The sequence below is a fragment of the Cervus canadensis genome, chromosome 1 (assembly GCF_019320065.1).
Source record: "Cervus canadensis isolate Bull #8, Minnesota chromosome 1, ASM1932006v1, whole genome shotgun sequence".
Taxonomy (NCBI): Eukaryota; Metazoa; Chordata; class Mammalia; order Artiodactyla; family Cervidae; genus Cervus; species Cervus canadensis.
This window is the reverse complement of record NC_057386.1, coordinates 126,067,348-126,091,100: the sequence shown is the minus strand read 5'-3', so window position 1 is coordinate 126,091,100 and position 23,753 is coordinate 126,067,348. Positions and strand designations below refer to the sequence as shown.

At 48.8% G+C, this 23,753-nt stretch overlaps 1 protein-coding gene across 6 annotated transcripts in view; it reads left to right on the top strand.

Moving 5' to 3' along the window:
- The window catches only part of RILPL1 (Rab interacting lysosomal protein like 1), a 40,537-nt gene extending 17,143 nt beyond the window's left edge, over window positions 1-23,394 (top strand). The window contains exons 4-9 of one of the 6 annotated variants that reach the window (XR_006264420.1): window positions 34-255; window positions 10,610-10,782; window positions 13,201-13,293; window positions 20,267-20,354; window positions 20,633-20,689; window positions 22,543-22,577. Coding sequence is in view for 5 of the 6 variants with exons in the window: in XM_043442154.1 (XP_043298089.1) it covers window positions 34-255; window positions 10,610-10,782; window positions 13,201-13,293; window positions 20,633-20,689; window positions 22,543-22,687 (690 nt within the window). In the remaining variant the exon portion in view is untranslated. Of the gene's footprint in view, window positions 1-33; window positions 256-10,609; window positions 10,783-13,200; window positions 13,294-20,266; window positions 20,355-20,632; window positions 20,690-22,542 lie in introns of all 6 variants that reach the window. The other 5 variants (XM_043442184.1, XM_043442161.1, XM_043442154.1 and 2 more) reach the window with 5 other exon arrangements.
- The last annotated feature ends 359 nt before the right edge of the window (window positions 23,395-23,753 follow it).

Below are 23,753 nucleotides of genomic sequence, written 5' to 3'. Positions count from 1 at the left end.
CGACCTCATCCAGTGGGCTTTCTCTCTCTACAGCTGCAGCAGCAGCAGACTCGGCTGATGAAGATCAACCATGACCTCCGGCATCGTGTCACAGTGGTAGAGGCCCAAGGGAAGGCCCTGATTGAACAGAAGGTAGAACTGGAGGCGGATCTGCAAACCAAGGAGCAGGAGATGGGCAGCCTGCGGGCGGAACTTGGGAAGCTGCGAGAGAGGCTGCAAGGCGAACCCAACCAAAATGGAGAGGAGGAGCCTGTGGTGAGTGGGAAGCCGGCTTCTGTAGGCTGGCTCAAGGTGGCCCAGGCTGCCTTGGCTTTTGCCATGACACTTGAGGGAAGTGGGAGGCCCAGAGAGAGCCAGCTTCTGGCTAGGAGACACACAGCTGGGCAGAGGTAGTGCTTGGCCTGGAACCTAGGACTCCCAGCATTCTAGCCCAGGGTGTCCAGCTCGGTGGTGGTTACTGGGCATCTGCTGTTCATTCATTCATTCAAATAATTATTGACTATGTTGTAGGCATGGGGGATAAAATGGACTCCTGTCCACATGGGGCTTACAACCAGTATGAGAGACAGACATTAGACAGATAATCACATAACATACCACGTGTGCATGCATGCTCTGTCACTTCAGTTGTGTCCGACTCTTTGCAACCCTATGGACTGTAGCCCACCAGGCTCTTCTGTCCGTGGGATTCTCCAGGCAAGAATACTGGAGTGGGTTGTCATGCCCTCCTCTAGGGGATCTTTCTGACCCAGGGATGTGGGCAGGAGGTTAATTGGGGAGGTGATGGATCGCAAAGACCAGAGAACTGAGACAGGGAAGGAGGAAAAGGGAATTTGAGGGTGTGTCATTGAGGTCACCATGGGGAAGCTCAGTCCCTCTGGGACCTCCTCCCAGAACAGTCTTTCTGGAGGAGAAAGTCTTAGAGCAATGATCTACAATTGCCTGTCCCCAATTACTAAGGGGAGGAGGGTTCCCAGAGGTGTTATCCCTCCCAATACTCCCAGGCAGAACTTGTGGAGCGGAAACTGGGGGAAAAATGGAAAGACAGGACACTTCCCTGGTGGTCCAATGGCTAAGATTCCAAGCTTCCAATCCAGGGGGCCTGAGTTTGATGCCTGCTCAGGGAACTAGATCCTGCATGCCGCAACTAAGATCCCACATGTGGCAACTAACACCCAGTGCAGCCAAATAAATAAATGAAGTAAATATTTTTTTTAAAAAATGGAAAGACATCCAGTGGGTGCTCGAGGTGGGGCCCTGTCCACATGAATGGAACCGCACCACAGCTGCAGCGGAAATCCGGGTGGGCCCAGTATGTGACCCAGGGCACCGAAGGTATCTCCCACGTAGATGTGCCCCTGGGATATTCCAGGAACATAGAGATGGGGCAGTTAATCCTGATGGGGGTGGCATGGAATTTCACAGACCAGCTGTTGCTTCAGCTGAATGTCAGTGATAATAATGCTAAGATTTTGATAAGCAGATGTAGAAGATGGATATACTGTTTCAGAAAAATGTAGTAAACTGTTAGAAAAAAGCTCAGAGCTTCCCATTTCTTCCAGCACATATTTTTTGACTTTCCGGTTTGCAGGCACTGTGCTGGTCTCTTGGGTTCCAGGTGAGGGAGGTAAGATAGAGGAGCTTTCCATCAGGCTGGCTCAAGTCCCAGCAGAGTCATTAAGTATCATGTGAATTTGGGCCATATACTCCTAGGTTCTTTGAAGGACAAGAACCTCTGAGACACAGATAGGGAGGAAGAGAGAGAAGTCTTGAAAGGGACACTGGAATAGAATCTTCTTTTGGCTACAGGTGACAAAAGCTTAACTTAAAATGGTTCAAGGATTTTTTTTAAAAAAAGGAATTTGGGATTGTGTAACTAAAAGCTTTGAGTTAATGATGGCTTCAGGTATAGCTGGTTCCAGGTGCCCTAATGACGCTGGCAGGAATTTGTTTCAGCCCTTCTCTCTGTGTTGGTGTCATTCTCAAGCAGCCTCTTGCCATATAGTGGCCTCTAGTACTCAACCAGCTTTGCAAACCCAGTGGAAAGAAATTTCTTCTTTCTCAAATTCTCAGCAAAAGTCTCAGGAACCTTCTTGTTACCTCACCTGAATCAATCTGAGGTCTAGATTATACATGTTGCCCATATCTGAGCACGTAACTATCCATGATGGTGCCTGTCTGAGCCACATGCATGGAGAATAGGAAAGAGGAGTTTCTCCAGAGGAAAACTGCCATGTCTCAGCCCAGAGATGTGCAGGCCAGGCAGGACAACAGCTGTTGTCCATGTCAGAGAGTCAGGGTTGAGAATCTCACAAAACTCTGAGCAGAGAAGGATGTGGATTCTTACACAGGGTTTCAGCAGGGGAGTGACAGGATCAGCTCTGAGTTTATATGGAGGACAGTTGAACAAAGAGACGATGGCAGCCATGGCTGTCAGGAGCCCTTGGTAGTAATCCAGGCAAGAAAGGTGAGGACTGGACCAAGTTGATAGCCTTGGGACAGAGGGGAGGAACCAGCAGGCGAAGCTTGGGGTGGTCACTCCCTCCCACCTCCCCTGGGTCCACCTTTCAGCCTCCTGAGCCCCACAAGAGCTCAGGTTCTGTCTCTGGCTGGTCCAAACCTGGGTCCTGAGGACATCACCCCTAGCCACAAGACTCTGAGCCCGGCTCCAGATCTCTTTCGGACAAGGACACTTCACACCTCCTTGGCCTGGCTGCCGGTAGGTTTCAGTTTCCTTTCTGGCTCCATGGAGGTGGGGCAGAAACAGAGGTATAAAATCCAGGAGCAGTTATGCCTAACCCACTAAGCCTCTCTGCAGCGTCTGTTCCTGAACTCAGGGTGTCTTTTGAGGGCTTGACACCATCGCTTGGAGCTGAGTGGCATTCAGGATGCTTGTCACTCAAACAGGGAAGCTACAGGTAGTGGTGGCTTCATCACCTGCTGCTATGTGACTTGAGGCCTGTCCATCTCTTTGGGTAATAGGTTCTTATCTGACAAATGAGGGACATGAACTTGACTTGATTCAGTAGATCTAAAAGTTAGCATGGCTGGCACTAAAAGGAACAAAATGGGGTCATTTGTAGACACATGGATGGACCTAGAATCTGTCATACAGAGTGAATTAAGTCAAAAAGAGAAAACAAATATCATATATTAACGCATATATATGGAATCTAGAAAAATGGACAGATAAACCTATCTCCAAGGCAAGAATAGAGACACAGAGGTGGAGAACAGACATGTCGACACAGGGTGGGGGAAGGGGAGGGTGGGACATATTGGGCGATTAGGACTGACGTATATGCACTACCATGTGTCAGACAGACAGCTAGTGGGAAGCTGCTGAATAGACAGGGAGCTCAGCTCGGTGCTCTGTGATGGCCTGGAGGGGTGGGACGGGGATGCTGGCAGAGCGGTCCAGGAGGGAGGGGTTGTGTGTATACATACAGCTGATTCACTTCATGGTACAGCAGAAATCAGCACAACATTGTAAAGCAATTATACTCCCAATATAAAAAAAACTTAGCGTGGCTGGATAGAGGGTGGTGATCAGAGGAGGGCACAGTGAATTCTGAGTGGAGATGAGGGCCATGTAGGACTTCAAGGCCTTGAGGAAGGTCTGTGGCCCGGGTAGGATGTCCGGGGATGGAATGTGGGGCAAGAGGAACGGCATAAGCCAGACTAGAGACTGTGCAGGGTGAGGCTGGGGTGGTGGTCAGTCCTGGCACCAGATCAGTGAGGGAAGATGGGAGCTATGCAGGGATCCAGAGCCGGGGAGGAATCCGTTCTTTTTTTTTTTTTTTTTCTTTTTTTCACTTTTATCAGAGTATGTACCGTTCTGTGCTTAATCACTCAGCTGTGTCCAGCTCTTTGCGACCCCATGGACTGTAGCCCACCAGGCTCCTCTGTCCATGTGGATTCTCCAGGCAAGAATACTGGAGTGCGTTGCCATGCCCTCCTCCAGGGGATCTTCCCAACCCAGGGATCGAACCCAGGTCTCCTGCCGGTTCGGGTTGTAGGCGGGTTCTTTAGCAGCTGAGCCACCAGGGAAGCCCTTATTGGAGACAGTTGCTTTACAATATCGTGTTAGTTTCTCCGGTACAGCAGAGTGAACCAGCTGTATGTATACATGTATCCCCCGCCCTTTTTTTTATTTCATTCCCACTTAGGTCATCACAGAGCATTGAGCTACACAGTATGTTCTTATTTATCTATTTTATATGTGTATCAATAGTGTATATATGTCAATCCCAATTTCCCAATTCATCCCAAACTCCACCCCATCCGCCTTGGTATCCACACGTTTGTTCTCTGTGTCTCCATTTCTGCTTTACAAATAAGATCATCTATACCATTTTTCTAGAGTCCATATATATGCACTAATATATGATATTTGTTTTTCTCTGTCTTACTTAACTTTGTATGACAGACTCTAGTTCCATCTACATCTCTACAGATGACCCTGTTTCATTCCTTTTTATGGCTGAGTAATATTCTTTTGTATATATGTATCACAGCTTCTTTATCCATTCCTGTGTTGATGTACACTTAGGTTGCTTCCGTGTCCTGGCTATTGTAAAGAGTGGCAGTGAACACCGGGGTGCGTGTATCTTTTTGAATTATGGTTTTCTCTGGGTATATGCCTAGAGGAGTCTGTTCTTAACATTGCCTCTTGATTCATATGATTGTTTCTGAGACGTTATCGCTGTCATTTCAGTGTGATCTCCAGTAGGCAGGTCTCTTTGTATATTTTTATAACATTTATTGAGATGTAATCCACATGGTATACAATCCAGCCATTTAAAGTGTACAGATAAATTTTTTAATTTTTTGGCCGTGCCATGTGGAATCTTACTTCCCCATCCAGAGATCAAACCTGCACCTGCTGCATTAGAAGCACAAAGTCTTCTCTTTTTTTTGTTAAATAATAATAATATTTATTTATTTGGCTGTACAGGGTCTTAGTTGCAGCATGTGGGATCTAGTTCCCCGACCAGGGATCAAACCCAGGTCCCTTGCATTGGGAGCTCATGGTCTTAGCCACTGGACCACCAGGGAAGTCCCAGAAGGGCAAAGTCTTATCCGCAGGACTTCCCGGGAAGTCCCCAGGTCAGTGATTTTTAGTATTAAATATATTCACTCTATTGTGTGATCATCACCACTATCTAGAACATTTCCATCAGCCCAGAAAGAAACCCCCTACGCATTAGCAGTCACTCCGCATCTCCCTCCCCCCAGCCCCTGGCAACCACTCATTTACTTTCTGTTTCTGTGAATTTGCCTCTTCTGGACATTTCGTTGAAATGGACTCGTGCACCATGTGATCCTGACTGCCTTCTTACTCAGCATGTTTTCTAGTTCATCCAGCTTCTCATAGTTTAACTGGTGGTTTGTCCTGCCTTTGAAAACTGGACATATAAACCCTTAAGAAAATGAAGTTGGCTTCTTGTCTAAAGGACTTTATGGAAAACCAGTGAGAAAACTTAAAGTTAATAGTACCTCTTTGATGTCAGTGTCTCCGCCTTTTAAGCTCTTGATTTCTTAGTGAGTTGGGGGGTTTTTTGTTTGTTTTTAACTTTTTATATTGGAGTATAGCTGAGTAACGATGTTGTGATAGTGTCAGGTACGCAGTAAAGTGACTTAGCCACACCTATACGTGTCTCCATTCTCCCCCAAACTCCCCTCCTATTCAGGCTGCCACATGACATGAGGCAAAGTTCCCTGTGCTACACGGTAGGTCCTTGTTGGTTATCCATTTTAAATACAGCAGAGTGTATATGTTGATCCCAAACTCCCTAACTATCCCTCCCCCTCCCCCTTCCCCCATTGGTAACTGTAAGTTCGTTTTCTAAGCCTGTGAACCTGTTTCTGGTTGTTTGTTTGTTTTTAAGTATACAGGAAAAGCAGAGAGGGGCCTGATGACTGGCCTGTGAACCAGGGTTTTGGGCGCTGAATTTATCCATGGTAGCCTGGAGCTACCAAGGGTGACCAGAGCACAGTCATTCCCCATTGCTGGGCCAGGGCTGCTCAGAAGTATGTTCCAGGGGCCTTGGGAGCGCAGGAAGTGATCTTGCTAGACCCAGACAGTGGTGGGGTGAGGGGAGCACGCCCAGGGGGCCAGGCCTCAGGATGGAGGGCCCTGATGGAGGGTATTGCCTCCCTAAGGCCTCTGGACAGGCCCCGTTGCTTGTCGGCTGGTCTCCTGGGCCTCCCTGGGGAGTACCTGGGGCCTCTGGCATCTCCCTCAAGCTGTGCCCAGAGAGCCTCAGGGGACCACAGACAATCAGCGATAACCCGAGCCACCTCTGTGGTCCCTCACGGGGTAAGTCTAGAAGGCTCGCTGCTGATTGACCCGATTGCCATGTTGGGAAGAGCCTTGGCCATGTCTCTTGAGGACTGGGCTGCCCAGGGCACTGCAGCAGTGCCTGGTGGCCTCCGGAAAAGCTGAAGCCCCAATCTCACCCTCTTCTGCACTTCCACGCGGCAGTCCCAGAAGTCAGGACTTTTTTTTGCACACCTGTCTCGGCATCTCTCAAGCTTTAAGGGGATCAGGTTGCTCCTCTGATAAAAGAGCTATCTTTTCGCCAGAGATAAAGAACTCAGGTTCTGAGCAAGCCCTTTGGTGTCTTGGGTGAGGACAACCCATGGAGGTGAGCAGGGAACTACCATACCTTGAAAGCCTGTATTCATAGGAATGCCCTGATGTAGGGGTGGGAAGAGCCCTTAGAAATATTAATGGGTTTTTTAGGGCTCGATGGGGAAACACGGGCCCGGAAAGGAGTAGGCAGCTTGCCCAGAGCCCTCTGGGAAAGTGAGGGGTTGGGAGCCCTCCTGAAGGGCTTTATGTCTTCCCCAGGCATGTGGTCATCTGTCAGCTGGCACTTCCCAGAGACAGAACGAAGCAGGGGACTTGCCCAGTGAATGTAAGAGCCTGGGTTGTTTGAGGAAGGGAGGGGCTGGAAGGGAGTGTGTGAGCCTGAGATTGCGGTCTGCAGCCTTTAACACCTATGGGATCGAGGCAGGGAAGGAAAAGGGGGAGGTGAGTGTGCAGCCGTGGAAATAGCACATGAAAGGACGCACCTGCTACACAGCACCAGCCCAGTGTTGCCATGTAGACTCCATGTGACCTAGTTTTCCATATTTTTTTTCCCCAAAAGGAAGCCCTAAACCCAAACTTTAATGTGAAATATCCTGATCTAAAACAATTGGCAACTACTTCAAAGGAGTTTTAGAACACAGAATCAAATAAAAGGGGGGTGGGGTGGAAGTGGGGCCACTGGGGTGGGCCCAGAGTTCTTTGTGAACTCCTACACATCCCGCAAGACCCTGTGCACAGAGACCACATCTGCAGTAACATCTTCTATGGTCCTTCAGAATTGATGTCCTTGCACCTTTCATTATATTATCTTATAAATTTCTGTTTGTGTATATCTTTCCTCCACCTCCACCTGTCTGATTCGTCTCATTAGCTCAGTGACCAGCAGGCACAAAGTTGTTGCTCAGTCATATTAAGTGAATATTAGACCTGGGTTTGATCCCTGGGTTGGGAAGATCCCCTGGAGAAGGGAATGGCAACGCACTCCTGTCTTCTTGCCTGGAAAATCCATGGACAGAGGAGCCTGGCAGGCTACAGTCCATGGGGTTGCAAAGAGTTGGACACAACTGAGTGATTAACACACACACACACACCTCCGAGGATGCTCTGTGGTTAACCTGGGCAGAGGAAGAGAACTGGCATTAGTGAGTGCCTGCTGTGTATTAAGCATTTGTTCTACATCCTCTTGGGTAGAGGATATTGTCTGAATGTATGGCCATCAGGTGGTCTAAGGAGCGGCCCCAAAGGCTCTGCAGAGGAAGTTAAACATTGAAGATGGACTTCCCTGGTGGCTCAGTGGTTAAGACTCCATGCTTCCAATGCCAGGGGCACAGGTTCGATCCCTAGTTGGGGAGCTAAGATCCCACATGCCAGTGGTGCAGCCAAAAACAAACCCATTGAAGATGTGCCCTGAGAACACAGTCCTTTGAAGGTGTGGCATCAGTAAACCCCATAGAGTGCCTTCTTGGGATGTTAATTCCTCCATTTCCTCCCTGAGCTCTTGGGTAGGAGGAGGCCCCACCAGCCAGCTTGGGTGGGCGGCGTGTGTCAGCTTTCAGTTTCCTGATGACTCCAGACACCTCCCCTGCTGCCCCCTGCTCGGTGCTGACTCCGGCTCAGACCCGCTTCCCGCCCCACGCCTGCTGGGTGGCTCTGCTGACACCTGATCTCCTCTGGTGGGTGGTGTCTCCTTTCAACTGTCCTCTTCCGGAACAGCACGTCCCCGGCTCTCTGGACGTGAGGCATCTCAGCTCTGCCTCCTGTGGTCCTTCAGCCACCTGGCCCATCTAAGCTAGAGTCCCTTTCTCCTTGTGCTTCTGTGGGGTTTTGGTGGGGGAGGAGCCAGTTCTGTATTTCAGTCCCTCTTTCCCTCAGTCCAAAGCTTTCTCACTGTTGTCCTAAACTTTTTTCCACTCCTTCTGGACGATCATGGGACATTGGCAATGCAAGGCTGTCAGGAACAGTACACTGCCTGTAGAGTGTGGGCCACCTGCCGATATGGCCAGCTTGGACCTGGAAAGCTTGCAAAAACTTCCTGGCTATCAAAAAAGAAAAAAATGTTGGCAAGGATGTGGAGAATGTCAAACCCCTCCTACACTGCTTACAGGAATGTAAAAGGGGACAGCCACTGTGGAAAACAGTTTGGCAGTTACTCCAGAAGTTAAACATAGAGTCACCATATGACCCAGCAATTCCACTCCTAGATGTATACCCCGAGGAACTGAAGTGTTCAAACAAATCTTCGCATACAGATGTTCATGGCAGCATTGTTCACAACAGCCAAAAGGTAGAAACAAAACTCAGATGTCCATCAGCAGATAAAAGGATAAACAAAATGTGGTCTAGTCACTCAGTGGAATATTACTTATCGATGAAAAGGAATGAAGTGCTGACACAGGCTACAATGTAGATGAACCTTGAAAAACATGAGTGAAAGAAACCAGTCACCAAAAGCCACATATTATATGATTCCATTTCTAGAAAATGTCCCAAAAGGGCAGACCCATAGAGAAACAGAAAGCAGATGGTGGTTGCCAGGGGCTGGGGGAAGGGGGACTGCTGATGGGTGTGGAGTTTCCTCTGGAAAATGTTTTGAAACTAGTTAGAAGTGATTGCACTGCACCATGAATGTGCTACATGCGTGCATACTCAGTCATGTCCGACTCTTTGTGACCCCATGGACTGTAGCCCGCCAGGCTCCTCTCTCCATGGAATTCTCCAGGCAAGAATACTGGAGCGGGTTGCTGTTTCCTTCTCCAGGGGACCTTCCCGACCTAGGGATTGAATCTGTGTTTCCTGAGTCTCCTGCATTGGCAGGCAGATTCTTTACCATTGTGCCATCTAACACCATGGAATTGTGCATTTTATTTTTAATAGGGTTTTGATTTTTTATGTTGAATTTTATTTTCTTTTTAATTTTTGGCCATGCCAAGTAGTATGTAGGATCTTAGTTCTCCAACCAGGGATTGAACCTGGGCCCCCTGCACTGAGAGTGCAGAAGCTTAACCACTGGACCGCCAGGGACATCCCTGAATTGTGCATTTTAAAATGGAAATTTTATGTTAAGTGGATTTTACCACAATTAAAAAAAAAAAAGGACATGGAGTATGGGGTCTGGAAACTTAGCAGACTAGGATCCATCTGTGTGACCCACATGGAAGAGAAGTAAATGCCCTGCGTCAGCTGTGACGTGAACCTCCCACCTCCACCCCTACCAGGGCTTCCACCGAACTCCAGTGAAAATCTCCCCACCACCACTGGGGAGGAGTGGGCTTAACCAGAAGGCCAGTAACAAATAGGAAACTGTGTACGACTTCTTATCAAAGGAAAAAGGAATAGAGAATGGAATATTGGATCTGATTCCAACGACTTTGGCCAAGTTAGCAATAGCCTCCGTTAGAAAGGGCTTCCCAGGTGGTGCAGTGGACACGAGAGGAGACACAATGCAGGAGGCATAAGACACTCGGGTTTGATTCCCGGGACGGGAAGACCCCCTGGAGGAGGAAATGGCAACCCACTCCAGTATTCTTGCCTGGGTAATTCCATGGACGGAAGAGCCTGGCCGGCTAGAGTCCAAGGGGTTGCAAAGAGTCAGACAGGACTGAGTATGCATGCGGTACCAATTGGTTAGAAAATGAAGCAAGAACATGGGAAAGGGAAGCCAGGCAGACTTAAAAGGATGGTGGCATTGAGGGAGCATTGAGTTTCTTCTCTGACACCTTTTAATGTTATTTGTAATTAAAACCCTGAGTCAATTGGGGAGGCAATGGGATCGTGGGTCTGGGTATTGAGAAGGCAAACAGCGCGCAGGTGGCCACTGGCTGTGCTCTCCCGAAGGATGAATGCTGACTGCACAGAACGTGAGCAGAGGCCGCCCGCAAGTTCTTAAAATAGCGCCCTCGGCAAGCTGCTCAGGGCCCGGGAAGGGTGGGAAATTCAGACTCCGGCAGGATGCGGAGTGGGTGCTAGTGGCTGTGGCCAGGAATTCATTAGCAGCATCTCTGCCCCCTCCAGGTGGAGCTGGGCGGAGAAGAGTGTGTCTCCGAGGCGGAGAAGGTGGCCATGGATCTCAAGGACCCTAACCGCCCCCGGTTCACACTGCAGGAGCTGCGGGATGTGCTACATGAGAGGAACGAGCTCAAGTCCAAGGTGTTTTTGTTGCAAGAAGAGCTGGCATACTACAAGAGGTGAGTGTTCCACTGAGCTCCCAGGCTGGCTCCATTCTGAGGTGGTTTGGAGTTTAGGGACAAATTCACACCTGGAAGAGGAGGACTGCATCTGTGTTCGTTATAGGGATCGTCACTGGCCTGAGGCACTTACATACCAACTCAGAATTCCTTTCTGAAACTCTGAGGCTCAGATTCCTCTTATAATTCAGAACTTTTCCAGCAGTTAGAAAGGAATATTATAAATACTGTATTACCTTATGACCTTATACTGTATGTGAGTTCTGGGGCGGCTCCCCCCAAGTCAAACACAAGAATATTTTTGCAGCAAAAGATGTGAACATTCATACGGAATCAATGGGATCAGTCAAGATGATAAACAGCCTCACAAGGTTTCATTTCAGAGCTTGCCACCAAATGAATGACCAAAAAAGTGAATTTTGGTTTTTAGAGCTGTTTGGATTTGGGAGTTACAGATAAGAGATGGTGGGGGATAAAATGGAAAAAAAATAACAGAGATGATGGAGATACCCAGCCTAATATTTTTGATCATTTAGTTCATCTGTGGTCAATGAAGTCCTTGCACATACAGTAGCCACTAGCCATGTGTGGCTATTTAAACGCATTAAACTTAAGTAAAATGTAAAATTCAGTTCTTCAGTTGCACTCACCACATTTCAAGTGTTCCATCAGCACTTGTGGCTGACAGCCACCATATTGAACAGTGAAGAAAAACATTTTCATTCTCCTGGGAAGTTCTATGCACAGCACTTCCCCAACTTAAACAACTATCTCATACCATGCCACCTCATACTTGTTCAGCTTTGTACATGTGCTTAGTTGCTTAGTCGTGTCCAACGCTGTGTGACCCTGTGGACTGTAGCCTGCCAGGCTCCTCTATCCATGGGATTCTGCAGGCAAGAATACTGCAGTGGGTTGCCATTCCCTTCTCCAGGGGATCTTCCTGACCCAGGGATAGAACCCATGTCTCATGTTTCCTGCAATGGCAGGTGGGTTCTTTACCACTAGCGCCACCTGGGAAGCCCCAGCTTTGTACACATTGCCTTTCTATTGGTTCCTCAAAACACACCTTGCTCGATTCAGGTAACCTCGGGACCTTTGCACATGCTGCTCCTGTAGCTGGAAAAACATTCCCCGTGACTCTACCCACAGTTGGCTCCTGGTCACTCAGGGTTTGGGTCAGATGTCACGTCCTGAGAGAGGCCTTCCTTCACCATCACCACCCCTTCAAAGGAGTGCTCTGTACTAGTCACTGTCTGTCATTTTACTCAGTTTTGCTTTCTTTTCGGCTGCACTGGGTCTTCATTGATTTGTGCAGGCTTTCTCTAGTTGCAACAAGCAGGGGCTACTCCTCGTTGTGGTGCTCAGGCTTCTCATTGTGGAGCACAGGCTTCAGTACTTTTGGCTCTCAGGCCCTCATGTGGGCTTAGTTGCTCCACAGCATGTGGAATCTTCCCTGACCAGGGGTCAACCCATGTCCTCCTACACTGGCAGGTGGATTCTTATTCACTGCACCACCAGGAAAGTCCCACACCCCCCTCAGTTTTACTTTCTTCATGGCTTTTTTCACTATCTCACATTCTCCTGTTCAGGAACATGCTGGTTTTATTGTCTGTTTCCACACCAGACTGTACCATCATGGCACCAGAAACCTTACTTGTCTTGTTCATGACTAAGTTCCCAGCACTCAGGATGCAGCTTACCCAGAGTAGGTGCACAAGTGCCTGTTGCATAGAAAACTAGAAGGAAGGACCAATGTGGTCCCTGCCCTTGTAGGGAAGATAAGACATCAGAGAAAATACAATGCCATACATGCTTATTGAAAACCTACTGTGAGTCTGCCACGTAAGAAAGTTTTATGACAGTGTGTGCATTGGCTGCTTGAAGAAGAGACAAATCTCTTCTGGCTTGGGGATGGGGTGGAAATCAGGAAGGCTTCATGGAGGAGGTGGCATTTGAACTGGGTCTTCTCTAAAGGACAGGGTCCTTTTCAGATATGGGAGATGTTGTGGGTGGCATATTCTAGGCAGAATGAATCACAAAGGCATGGAGACAAGGAGACATTTGGCAAGAACAGGAAATAATTCTATTTGGCTAGACTCTCCAAAGTAAACTTAAAATAGAGATGTGGGTACCCTCCTGAAATTTCTCACGCGTGGCCAACTGGGCCAAGGGCCTGCAGGCACCTGTGTACATTGCCTCCAGGACATATCCTTCCTCTTAACTGGCCATTCCAGAAGCCAGCCCCTGAGGCAGAGAGCTTGTGGGGCAAAGGCCACTGTTGTCCTCCTGGGTCTCTTATTATCACTCCCTTGTAAAAGTATGTGCCCTCTCAGACCACCAGACAGTGCCATTGGAATATTCCAGCTTTCATGGAATTGTTGACTCTCTAATCTCATGTCTCTCAACTCCTTCCAGTGAAGAAATCGAAGAGGAGAATCGAATACCCCAACCTCCACCCATTGCTCACCTGAGAATGTCTCCCCAGCCCGAGTCTGGGATCAAGCGACTGTAAGTGCTGCGCTTCCGGTGTCTGGAGCTGCTCATTGGTGGCTGAGCTGGTGGTTCACATGGCCTCTCACTTCTCCTGGGCACCTGCTCCAGACCAGGGCTTGTCACTAACCACCTCCCGCCGAGATGGACCTAACCCTGGGGCACTTTGGGCCTAGCCCTTGACTTGGCGTTCACCTCTGTACCTTGAAGGCCGAGTTCCTCCTAGCGGGGTGGGGGTTGGTCCCTGGGCAGAGAGGTTTGGGGAAGGCCAAGGGGGCGGGAAAGGGCTGGGACCTATGGCTGATGCTCAGGGCTTGCTTGAGTGTATCAGGTGGGGCATGTCTCTGAAGACAGCAAATACTGCGTGGTGGAGAAGGTTTGTGCCTCTTAAGGGCTTGAAACCCCAGCTCTGAGATGTCCGAATGGCCGCAGGTCCACCCTATCTATGCTTTTCTGTGGCGACTTTATCTGTCCCTCCATCTCTCTATTAAGTATTCATTGGTGCATAATACATGCAGAGGCAGGGCCTGGTTGCTGTGGGGAACACACAAGAAAAAGAGCAACCTAGTCATTGCCCTTAGTTAGACTTAAAGCTTCTTCAGGGATCCTTGCATCAAAAGACTCCTTTGAGACTCAGATGAGAGGTTGCAGACCATTTCCTGGAGGGGTCGGGGGAGGAAATCATACAATTTTGCAAACAGTTTTTGGTTCACTGATGCCTGCAACCCTTCAGATAAAGGGTTAAAGCTCTAGTCTCATTAGCTAATATCTACTAAGAACCTACTGTGTGCTAGTATCTACTAAGAATGTACCATGTGTCCAGTACTGTCCCGGCAGATTGAGTCCTCACCATAGCCCTGTGTTATTGTTCAGTCGCTTAGTCATGTCCAACTTTTTGCGACCCCTATGGACTGCAGCACGCCAGGCTTCCCTGTCCTTCAGTATCTTCCATTGTTTGCTCAAACTCATGTCCGTTGAGTCAGGGATGCCATCCAACCATCTCATGCTCTGTCGCCCCTTTCTCCTTCTGCCCTCAGTCTTTCCCAGCATCAGGGTCTTTTCCAGTAGCCCTGTGAGGTGGGGGCATTGTCATTCCCATTTTACAATTAAGGAAGCTGAGGCACTGAAGTCAGTCACCTGCCCAGGGTCATACAGCTAGTAAGAGGCAGTCAGGGTTCAAACCCAGGCACCTGGCCCAGAGCTCCCATTCTAAACTGCAGGAGGGCCTTCCACTCCCAGTTGTCTTGTGGCCTCCTGTTCTCCCCTAAGAGGGTCTTCCTGGCTCTCAGCCTTACAACTTATTATAAAAGAGGCCTCAGTTCTTCCACACTGACCCTGGTAGAAGCTTTGTGAAAGCAAGTGGCATGGGTTGGAAAGCTAGCTGGGGTGCTTGGAGAGGGGAATTGGGGTGTTACTTGGATGCCTCAAACGTTAAAGACCATTTATGTTTGAAAATCCTCGACTAGTTCTTATCCTGTGAATTGACTTAAGCCTCAGTGTTGGGGGATGGGAAGGGAATGCAAAGTGTGTGTAACTGCTGGACCTTCTGCTCTTAGTTTTTGTTTGGTTTTATTGGGTTTTGGTTTTGGGTTTTGATTGAGCTGGGCGGAGTATAGGATCTTAGTTCTCTGACCAAGGATTGAGCCCACACTTCCTGCATTGGAAGTGCAGTCTTTTTTTTTTTATGATTTTTTTTTTCATATGGACTATTTTTAAAGTCATTATTGAATTTGTTACAGCATTGCTTCTGTTTTATGTTTTGGTTTCTTGGCCTAGCTCCCCAACCAGGGATCGAACCTGCACCTGCTACCTTAGAAGTCCAGTGGTTACTGGACTTCCAGGGAAGTCCCTGGGTTGTTTTTTGTTTTTGTTCTGTCCTTAGAAAGGGATGACTTGTTCAAATGTTGGGCCCTGGGAAAGGCTGGCCTCCCTCTAGAGTGTGAGGTTAAAGATCTGGTTTTCTTCCAAGCCACTCTTGGCCAGCGTCACATGTTTGCTTGGCCCTCCATCTGCTGGATTTGGGAGGGGATGTGGTCCCCAGTTCTGCTTAGGGATAAATATTTCCTGGGGTGAAGCTTGGAACTATTAATTGATAGGCCTCCTCTGGATCTCAACACCATGTCGGCCACGTATTAGTTTGTAATCTTCTGGTGGCACTTGAAACACACCTCTAAGTAACTTAAGATAAACTGTTGGTCAAGCAACTGTTTTCAGGTCATCTTGGTTTTAGATTCAGCTGTATCCAGGCCTTGTCCTCGGGGCTTTGCCTCGTTCCCTCTACCTCTACCGCGGTTTTCCTTTCTGTGTGCTGTATTCTTGGGTGGCAGGACAGCTGCCATCAGCTCAGGCTTCTGCTTTCTGGTATGAAACTTCAGAGAAAAGAAAGTCTCCCACAGGGTCACAGAATTGAGTCTCATTGGCTCTGACCAGGTCACATGGCCACCCCCTAAACCAATCACAGGGCAGTGCATCCATAGATCTGGTCTGGTCTCATTCTCACACCTGAAGCTTGGAGTAGCTTTAACTCCAAGTAACTCCATCCAGTTCCCACAGACTGAAGTTAAGGGAGGGACAGACCCCAAGCAAGATCAGTTTGCTGAGCAGACAGAAGTAACCGGCGTCCACTGTAACCTCATCTTTGGGGAGAAGGAGCCCTTTGGTCTTGATTCTCTGATGTACTCAGTATCCTTGGTTAAGATTTCCCATCCAGTGCTTGGTCAGAAGTGGGATTCCTTTAGCTGAGGCCCTGATCTGTCCTCCCACCCCACTTGCATGGAAGGATGAGCAGAAAGTGAAAAGTGAAAGTATTAGTCGCTCTGTCATGTCCAACTCTTTGCGACCCCATGGACTTCCAGGCTCCTCTGTCCATGGAATTCTCCAGGCAAGAATACTGGAGTGAGTAGCTGTTCCCTTCTCCAGGGGATCTTCCAAACCCAGGGATCAAACCGGGGTCTCCTGCATCGCAGGCAGATTCTTTACCATCTCAGCTACCACGGAAGCCCTAGGACAAGCAGAAGTGATCTTACATGCTTTGGCTTAAATCCTGGGGAACTAGAGAAAATGTTTATGAGCTCACACAGTCCCTCCCTTGGCTAAGGGAAAGATAAGACCAAGAGAGCAGCATCGTCTTCCCTCAGCAGTTCCTTCCCTTTAACAGTCAGACCTTTCCATCACCTCTGCTCCACCAGTACTACATTTACAGCATCTCCAGCACTGTAATTCCAAGTCACGTGTAATTCTAAGGCTTCCTTCTGAAGCAGTGTTGTTCTGACTTTCTAGTTTTCCACTCCAGCCCCGTTTCTGTAAAACGGTAATTAAGTGTTGGTCTTTGCAAATCTCAAACTAGGTAAAATCCAGAGGAAAGTTACCAGAATTAGCCAACAATCTACGGCCATACCACCCTGAACGCGCCCGATCTCGTCAGAATTAGCCAACACTCTTTTTTTTCTACTAGTTCTTCTACCCACACCTGAGTTGGCTGTGGTGTCTGGTCCTCTTTTTTCCAGATTGTTCCGGAAAGGACTCTGTTCTCAAACCCCATCTCCCTTTAGTTTGGCCTCTGGTTGCTCAGCAAGACCTGGGGTTCTGAGCCCAGCTGGAGAAGTAGCTGGAATCTGGAAGTCAGAGACAGACAAGAGGGAGAGAGAATTCAGAATCTCTCTTCCACAGGGTGCAGGTGGCTAGTCCCATGGCTGCCCCAGCCTTCTAGGGGATAAGTGGGAGATCAAACCAGCACAAAAGGCTTTTGACCAGCCCAGACAGGACAGCGGTCGCCTTTGTCCGCCTCAGCCACTGACCAGAAGCTGCATCAGGGTGACCACGAGCTCAGAGCCTGGGGCAGAAATGGGTCTTCCCTGGGGACCAGGGAAGGGAGTGGTCATTCTTAAGATGGTTCCACGCCTGTCTCCCTCTCCATCCATCACTCTCAGGCACCCATCTGGGTCTGTCTGGTCCCTTTGTCCTGGCTTTTGTGGAATATTAGTCATACACCTTTTTTAAAAAAAAATTTACTTGGCTGCTCCAGGTCTTAGGTGCGGCACTTGGGATCTAGTTGCCTGACTTAGGGATGGAACCCGGGCCCCTCCACATTGGGAGCGTAGAGTCCTAGCCACTGGACCACAGTGTCCAGCATGTCTGGAAGTCCCGCCAGCCTTTTTAGTGCAGCTCACAGCTCTTCCCCAGCTCAGCTTCCTGCCTTCCACCACTTTCCCCACCCACCAATGAGTAAGCAGTAACTATTTAATACCTTGGAGGTTCTGCCCTGTCGGGAGATTCAGAGCTGGGACGTTTAGCCCCATTTCTCAGATGAGGAAACTGAGGCCCAGAGAAGCCCATTGACTTCACTGTGATTACTTGCTGGGAAGGATCAAAGTTGGGATAGATCGGAACCCATGCCTTTTTTTGCCACCCAGCCCTGTGCTTGCCCCAGCCGCCTCATTCGGCCTCCCTACCCCTCCTTTTCTTTATCTCCCCCACTTCCCCGAGTCACCAGCTGTGGGCTGACTGCCCAGTTCCCTTATCTCTCAAATGCACCACCAGCCAGAGACTCCAGAGTCTACATTTCTGGGCTGAACTGGTCGAGGGAACCAGAAACTCCAGCCGCCTGTCCAAACAGCGTGCCCAGAGGACGTTCCAAGAATAGCTTGTGATTGAGCAGCTGCTGGCCAGAGAGTCTGGGCTGGCACTGCCTGGGAAAGTCACGAGGGAGCAGCTGAGTGCTCCACCCTTGTCCCCGGTGGACACCAGGCACCAGCGCCCCCTTTGTGTTGCTCGCAGCTCTCCATCACGGGCTGACAGGCACATGCAGGGCTGCTGAGCGGAGGCAGGGGACTGACCAGGGAGGCAGGCAGCTGGCAGTGGGTATAGAGGCTCAGCCGGGGAAGCTGCGATCGGAACAGCTGGCCTCACACACCAGAAAAGCTGGCCTTGGAGCAGGCGGTCACCTGAGTATCCAACGGTAGTGACAGTGGTGCAATCTCTCCCTGTCCTCCTACCTGCCACCCTGCTCACTGCAGCCCAGAAATAACTTCTTCACAGCCGCCCATTGCACTGCCTGAAATGCCACTGTTAGAACCTCATTTGCTTTGAGTCTTCCAGAAATAATTGTTGCAGGGTGGGGTGGTGGCGGGGGCTGGTGGGAGCTTGAAACCAGCTACATTGTATCCAGGATATAACTTTTGACCAAAACAAGCCAGTCTTTTTTCATAGCAGTGGCTGTCCCTCTGGAGGAGGTGGCTTCTGCAGGGAGCCTGGAATGGGGAGAGAAGGGGGGCTGTCCATGTCAGGGATCCCAGCGAGACCCACAGAGAGTAGCTCAACCAGAACCCCCTCCTGCCTCCCCGCCAGGTGTCCCAAGGCCCTGATGCATCAGTCTGGCCCCTGATTGGGCCCCAAATGAAGTCCAGCATTTCTTAGCAGGCAAACATCTGTCCAGGCAAAATACCTAGCCTGCATATCTTGGGCCATCCCCTAAACAACAACTGTGTCTTTGAGGGCTCCCTGTTATGCTAGAGAGAGCATAAAGGTGAGTGCAGAGCCTTATGGCCAAGAAGTTAATGGTGCCCGCTAGCCTGGCCTCTGGGGACTGGGCCCATTCAGTGGGAAGCCCCTCACTGTCACCATGAGAAGCCGTTCAGATGGTTCTGCTGAGATGCCAGCTCCCAGCTACTTTGGGGAATTGCATCAAAGGTGATCCAGACACAGAATTCTCAAACCTCATTTGAGATCGTCATATTATTATAACTTTTCCCCAGCCAACCTCTTTAAAAAAAACAAAACCAAGCTGTTCAAAATAAGTTCTGGAGACGTGGTTAGAGTTTCTTTATTTTCCTTGCCCAGACAAGGAGCCTGTGAGCATTCACTGTTGTTGTTTGTTGTTCAGTGGCTAAGTTGTGCCTGACTCTTTGCAACCCCACGGACTGCAGCACACCAGGCTTCCCTGTCATTCGCTGTCTCCCGGAGCTTGCTGAGTAGACTCTGGCTTATCCAGGGGAGCGATTGTGCAGCCTGTCTCCTGCCCAGCCCATCCTGGCTGCCTGATCTTCCCTCCTGGGTCTCCCCTGGCTGCCTTCAGGGTACCGAGCCTGCGGCTAGTGGCAGCTGGGGGAGACAGGCTGGAAGATAGCCACAGATGTCACCACTGAACCCCACAGCAGGTTTTGATCCACCATTCTCCACCCCCAGGCCTGTGTTTTCAGCCCTCAAGGCCAGCCTGTCTTCCCTAGGTGGTTGTCACATGCTATTTGTTTGCTAGGGTTGCTGTACCACAAACCAAGCTGGCTTAAACAACAGAGATGTATTGTCTCACAGTTCTGGAAGCTAGACGTCCAAGATCAAGGTGTTCGGCAGGGTCTGTTCCTTCAAAGGGTCATGAGGGATCATCTTCTCCATGCCTCTCTCCTAGCTCCTGGTGGTTTGCTGGCCATCTTTGGCCTTTGTTCACTCATAGAAGCGTCACCCCAAACGTCTCCATCTTCACATGGCCTTCTTCCTGTATGCGTATCTGTGACCACATGTCCCCCTTTATAAGGACACCAGTCGTATTGGACTGGGGCCACCCTACTCTGGTATGACCTCACCAAAACTAGTTACATCTGCAAGGGTTCTATTTCTAAATAAGGTCACGTTCTGAGCTACGAGTTAGGACTTTCCAAAATATGAATGGAGGCGGGGTGGTAGGTGGACAGCACAGTTCCACGTGAACCATAAGCAAACGCCTCAGCTGACCTGTCTGTGGAGTGTGTTTCTTTTTCACACCTCACCCCCCTTTTATTTAATTTGGCTCCACCAAATCTTTGTTGCAGCATGCGGGGTCTTTAGTGGAGGCATGCAAACTCTTAGTTGCAGCATGTGGGATCTAGTTTCCTGACCAGGGGTCGAACCCAGGGCCCCTTGCATTGGGATCGCGAAGTCTCAGCCGCTGGACCACCAGGGAAGTCCCAACCTCCCCTGTTTTTATCTTCTCTGTGTCTATCTGTACTTTTCTAACCAGGATCTTTACAGCCATAATGCCCATGGTAGCAGCCGGACTGATAATAGATGACCCCACCCTGCAGCCTGTCCGACGACTTGTGTCCCTCGTAGGCACTGGATTTTTTTCTGGTTTCCTTTTGAGCTGTGCCTTTGCAATGTCTGCTGCGGCTACCGCTGGGGCTGGCCTGTCTCCTCTGGCCCCTTTAGCTGCATGGCCATCCCCCTGCGTGTTCCCATTTGAAGTGGGTGTTGAGTGTGATTTCAAATGTGCCACCCATGAACGCTCCATCTGCACGAGTGAAGCCTTGGAATTCTGGGCTCTGTCACCGATAATTCTTTTTGTCTTTTCTGTTTCCATTCTAAAACCACCTTGTCCATGATCCAGTAAAGAAGGTCCTTTAAGTGACGGGTCAGTAAGCCACACCCACCATGACCCATCCCCGTGAGTGACACTAACGCTGTGTTTTTCGATCTTCACACCCTGGCTTTCTAAACTGCTTTGTTTTGCCAAGCCATCGTCAGCAAGCCGTTTGAGCTTGTTAACAGGAACAGCAGAAGAGGGGACTTTGTCTTGATTCTTTCTGTGTCCCCTTGGACAGGAAGTGGCAAGTGGCTTTCCTGCTTGAATCAGGCAGACATGATATGTATCAGTGATGAATGCGGCTATATTTCTGGCCAGCTTAATTGCTTCGATTACATTACAGAAAGAGCTCTTAAATAACCCAGAATGAGAGTCATTCCTTGATTTGCCAGTGCATATATTGGTTTCAGGAATAAAAAGAGACTTTACATATACATGTATATGTATGCCTGAGTCCCTTCACTGTTCACTTGGAACTATCACAACACTGTTAATCGGCTATACCCCAGTACAAAGTAAAAAGTTTGAAAACAAACAAACAAAAACAGTCCAAGAATACATCATTAAAAAAGAGAGAGAGCGACTTTAGCTGGTAGAGAGAATTTCTCCAGGCAGGCTTGGCTTGCCCCAGCTTTACAATGAAAGACTACTTCATTCCTGGTAGGAAGTGATTGTAGGGTCCAGTAACCACAGAAAAGGAAAATCATTTTCACCCAAACGTGATTAAAACTGAACTCCATAGGCCACAGCACTAAAAAACAGAGCAAAACAAACAACAAAACCTAAAAGGTAAACGGACAGAGGGAACTAAAAATAGTTGATCTGAAGCTTTGATTTCTCAGGGGTTCCTTCCTATTCCTGCTCTCAGAAAACATAACTGAATTACTACAACTCTGACCACATTCAAAAACCAAAATTCAAGAGTAGAGGAACTTAGCAAGACTAGAAATCATCTTTAATTAGAAGCTGGGAGTACAGGAGGACAGTTGGCAGCTTAGAGAGGACTTACCGGAAATACTCAATGTGGGCCAACTCGGGTTGACTGCCCTGGGTCCTTGACTCTGTTGAGGTGGAGTTTAAGCTTTGTTTCAAGTGGGCCACTTTGTCAGCTTTTTGCCTGAGATTTCCACTTTTATCATTCAGGCCTCTGAGGGTTCACTCTGATTGATCAATGATCAACAGTCACAGCTATTTGAAAAAGCTTCCTGGTCTACTGTAGCCATGTAGATAGTAACTGTGACAACTTCTAAAGGCTCTCACCATTAGATCACTTCTTGTCACTTGTCCAAATTGATGTTTCCCAAATTTCTTTCACAGTCTGTATTCACAGTGTTTATCTAATCAGTGCACATGCGTACTATTACTTAATATATATTTCTTAATATGTATTTTAATCTCTTTTCTTAACTACCTACTTTGAGCTCATTCTAAGCAGTAGAAATATCCATGAAATTTGGACTTTGAGGTGCTACTTATCTAGCTTCCCAGTTCACATCACATAAATACATAGTTACTTTAAAACATTCATCTCTTTACATCTGAATCATCTTACATCTCATTTGGCTTCTGAGTATTCCTTTCTCTGCATCATCGAGGTGAAGAAACCCATGACGTATGTTTCCAGTAGCTTTTTATTTCCACTGGTAAGGAGAAGAAATCCCCTGTAGTGCTTAAGGGGGGAGGTACATCACACATCACCTACATTCACGCCCTGCTCACACTGTGTCACCTCCAAGGTACCGTGACAGTCACATGTAGAATCAACCCCCCGCTGCTTTCCGGAATAACTCTGACCTGCACCCCCAACCTTTTCTTTCACACCTTGAGCTGATTCGCTCCCCTCACGTTTGCTGCTGTACGTCCCTGGCAATTGCAAAACCTGTGACGTGCACAGCCAAGGGCAGCCTCTCATTTCCGTCTTTCCCTTCCCAAAGGTTTAGCTTCTTCTCCCGAGATAAGAAGCGTCTGGCCAACACGCAGAGAAACGTGCGCGTCCACGAGACCTTCGGCCAGTGGGCCAACTGCCACCGTGATGACGGTTACACGGAGCAAGGACAGGAGGCCCTGCAGCACCTGTGACCGTGAGCCACCTCTGTCCTTGGACCTGAACCACCCACCGCCAGGGGCTGCCATGGAACACGGCCACCTCGGGTATCACACCCTCAAAACTGATCCCTCCAACAGACTGTCTGCTTCGAGGGAGCACGTTGAAAAACTGATGCCAAACTCTAAAGAGACGTTTATTTATACCAGGGCTACCACCGTTTCTAATAGATGACTCCAATCCCTTCAGATATATATTTAATAAGACCATGAGCGGAGGCTGACTTTTGCATTAACTTTAGTAACACGAGCTTTGCCAGATACATCACCTGCCGCTCTAATTGCTGTTTGACTCGCTTTGTATGAAATTCTTTGTGTAGAAATTTTATGATCACATTTGTCATACTGACATGGGAGGCAGGGAACTGGTAGGTTTTCATTAGTTGCGTTCATGATGTTGTCATGGTGGTAGCAGAATATATAGGATGCATCAACTAAATGGGGAGGGCCTCCGAAGTCACAGGACACACTGGCCCCGCTCAGACACAAAGCAACAGAAAACAGGGACAACAGTCCTCCCACCCAGAAACTGGAGACAAGTTTGCAAGAGCCTGTGGTTCTCTATTGCACCTTGTTACTGATAATGCCTAGAGCATGTAGCAATGTTCAAGGCCAGTGCCTTGGAATCTGCTGTGAGTTACCAGTACTAACCAAACAAAGTTGCTAAGGATGAGACACTGCAATGGTTCTTGTGTGCGTTCTTTTTTCTTGGCATCTTGTTTCCTTTCAGCATTTACTGTGTCAAATACTTAGTCCCCTGGGAAGAAGACAAAGATCCCAAAGTGGATTGAGAGTGGGGTGTGGAGCCCTAGGGGATGCTGGATGGTGTGTGGGGTAGACTTGGCAGAGAGAGGGTGGTGGGTGCAAAGATGGCTTGGGGACCACTGATGTCTGGCTGACTTCTGGGGCTGTGGTGGACAGCCAGATGCCCTGTCTGCAACTGGCAAGTTGGGGGTTTGCCCAAATAATGCTTTTTCTCCACCCAATGGGTGCAAGGCTTGAGAGAGATACCATTTCCCAACAGAGCACTCAAGGATATCTG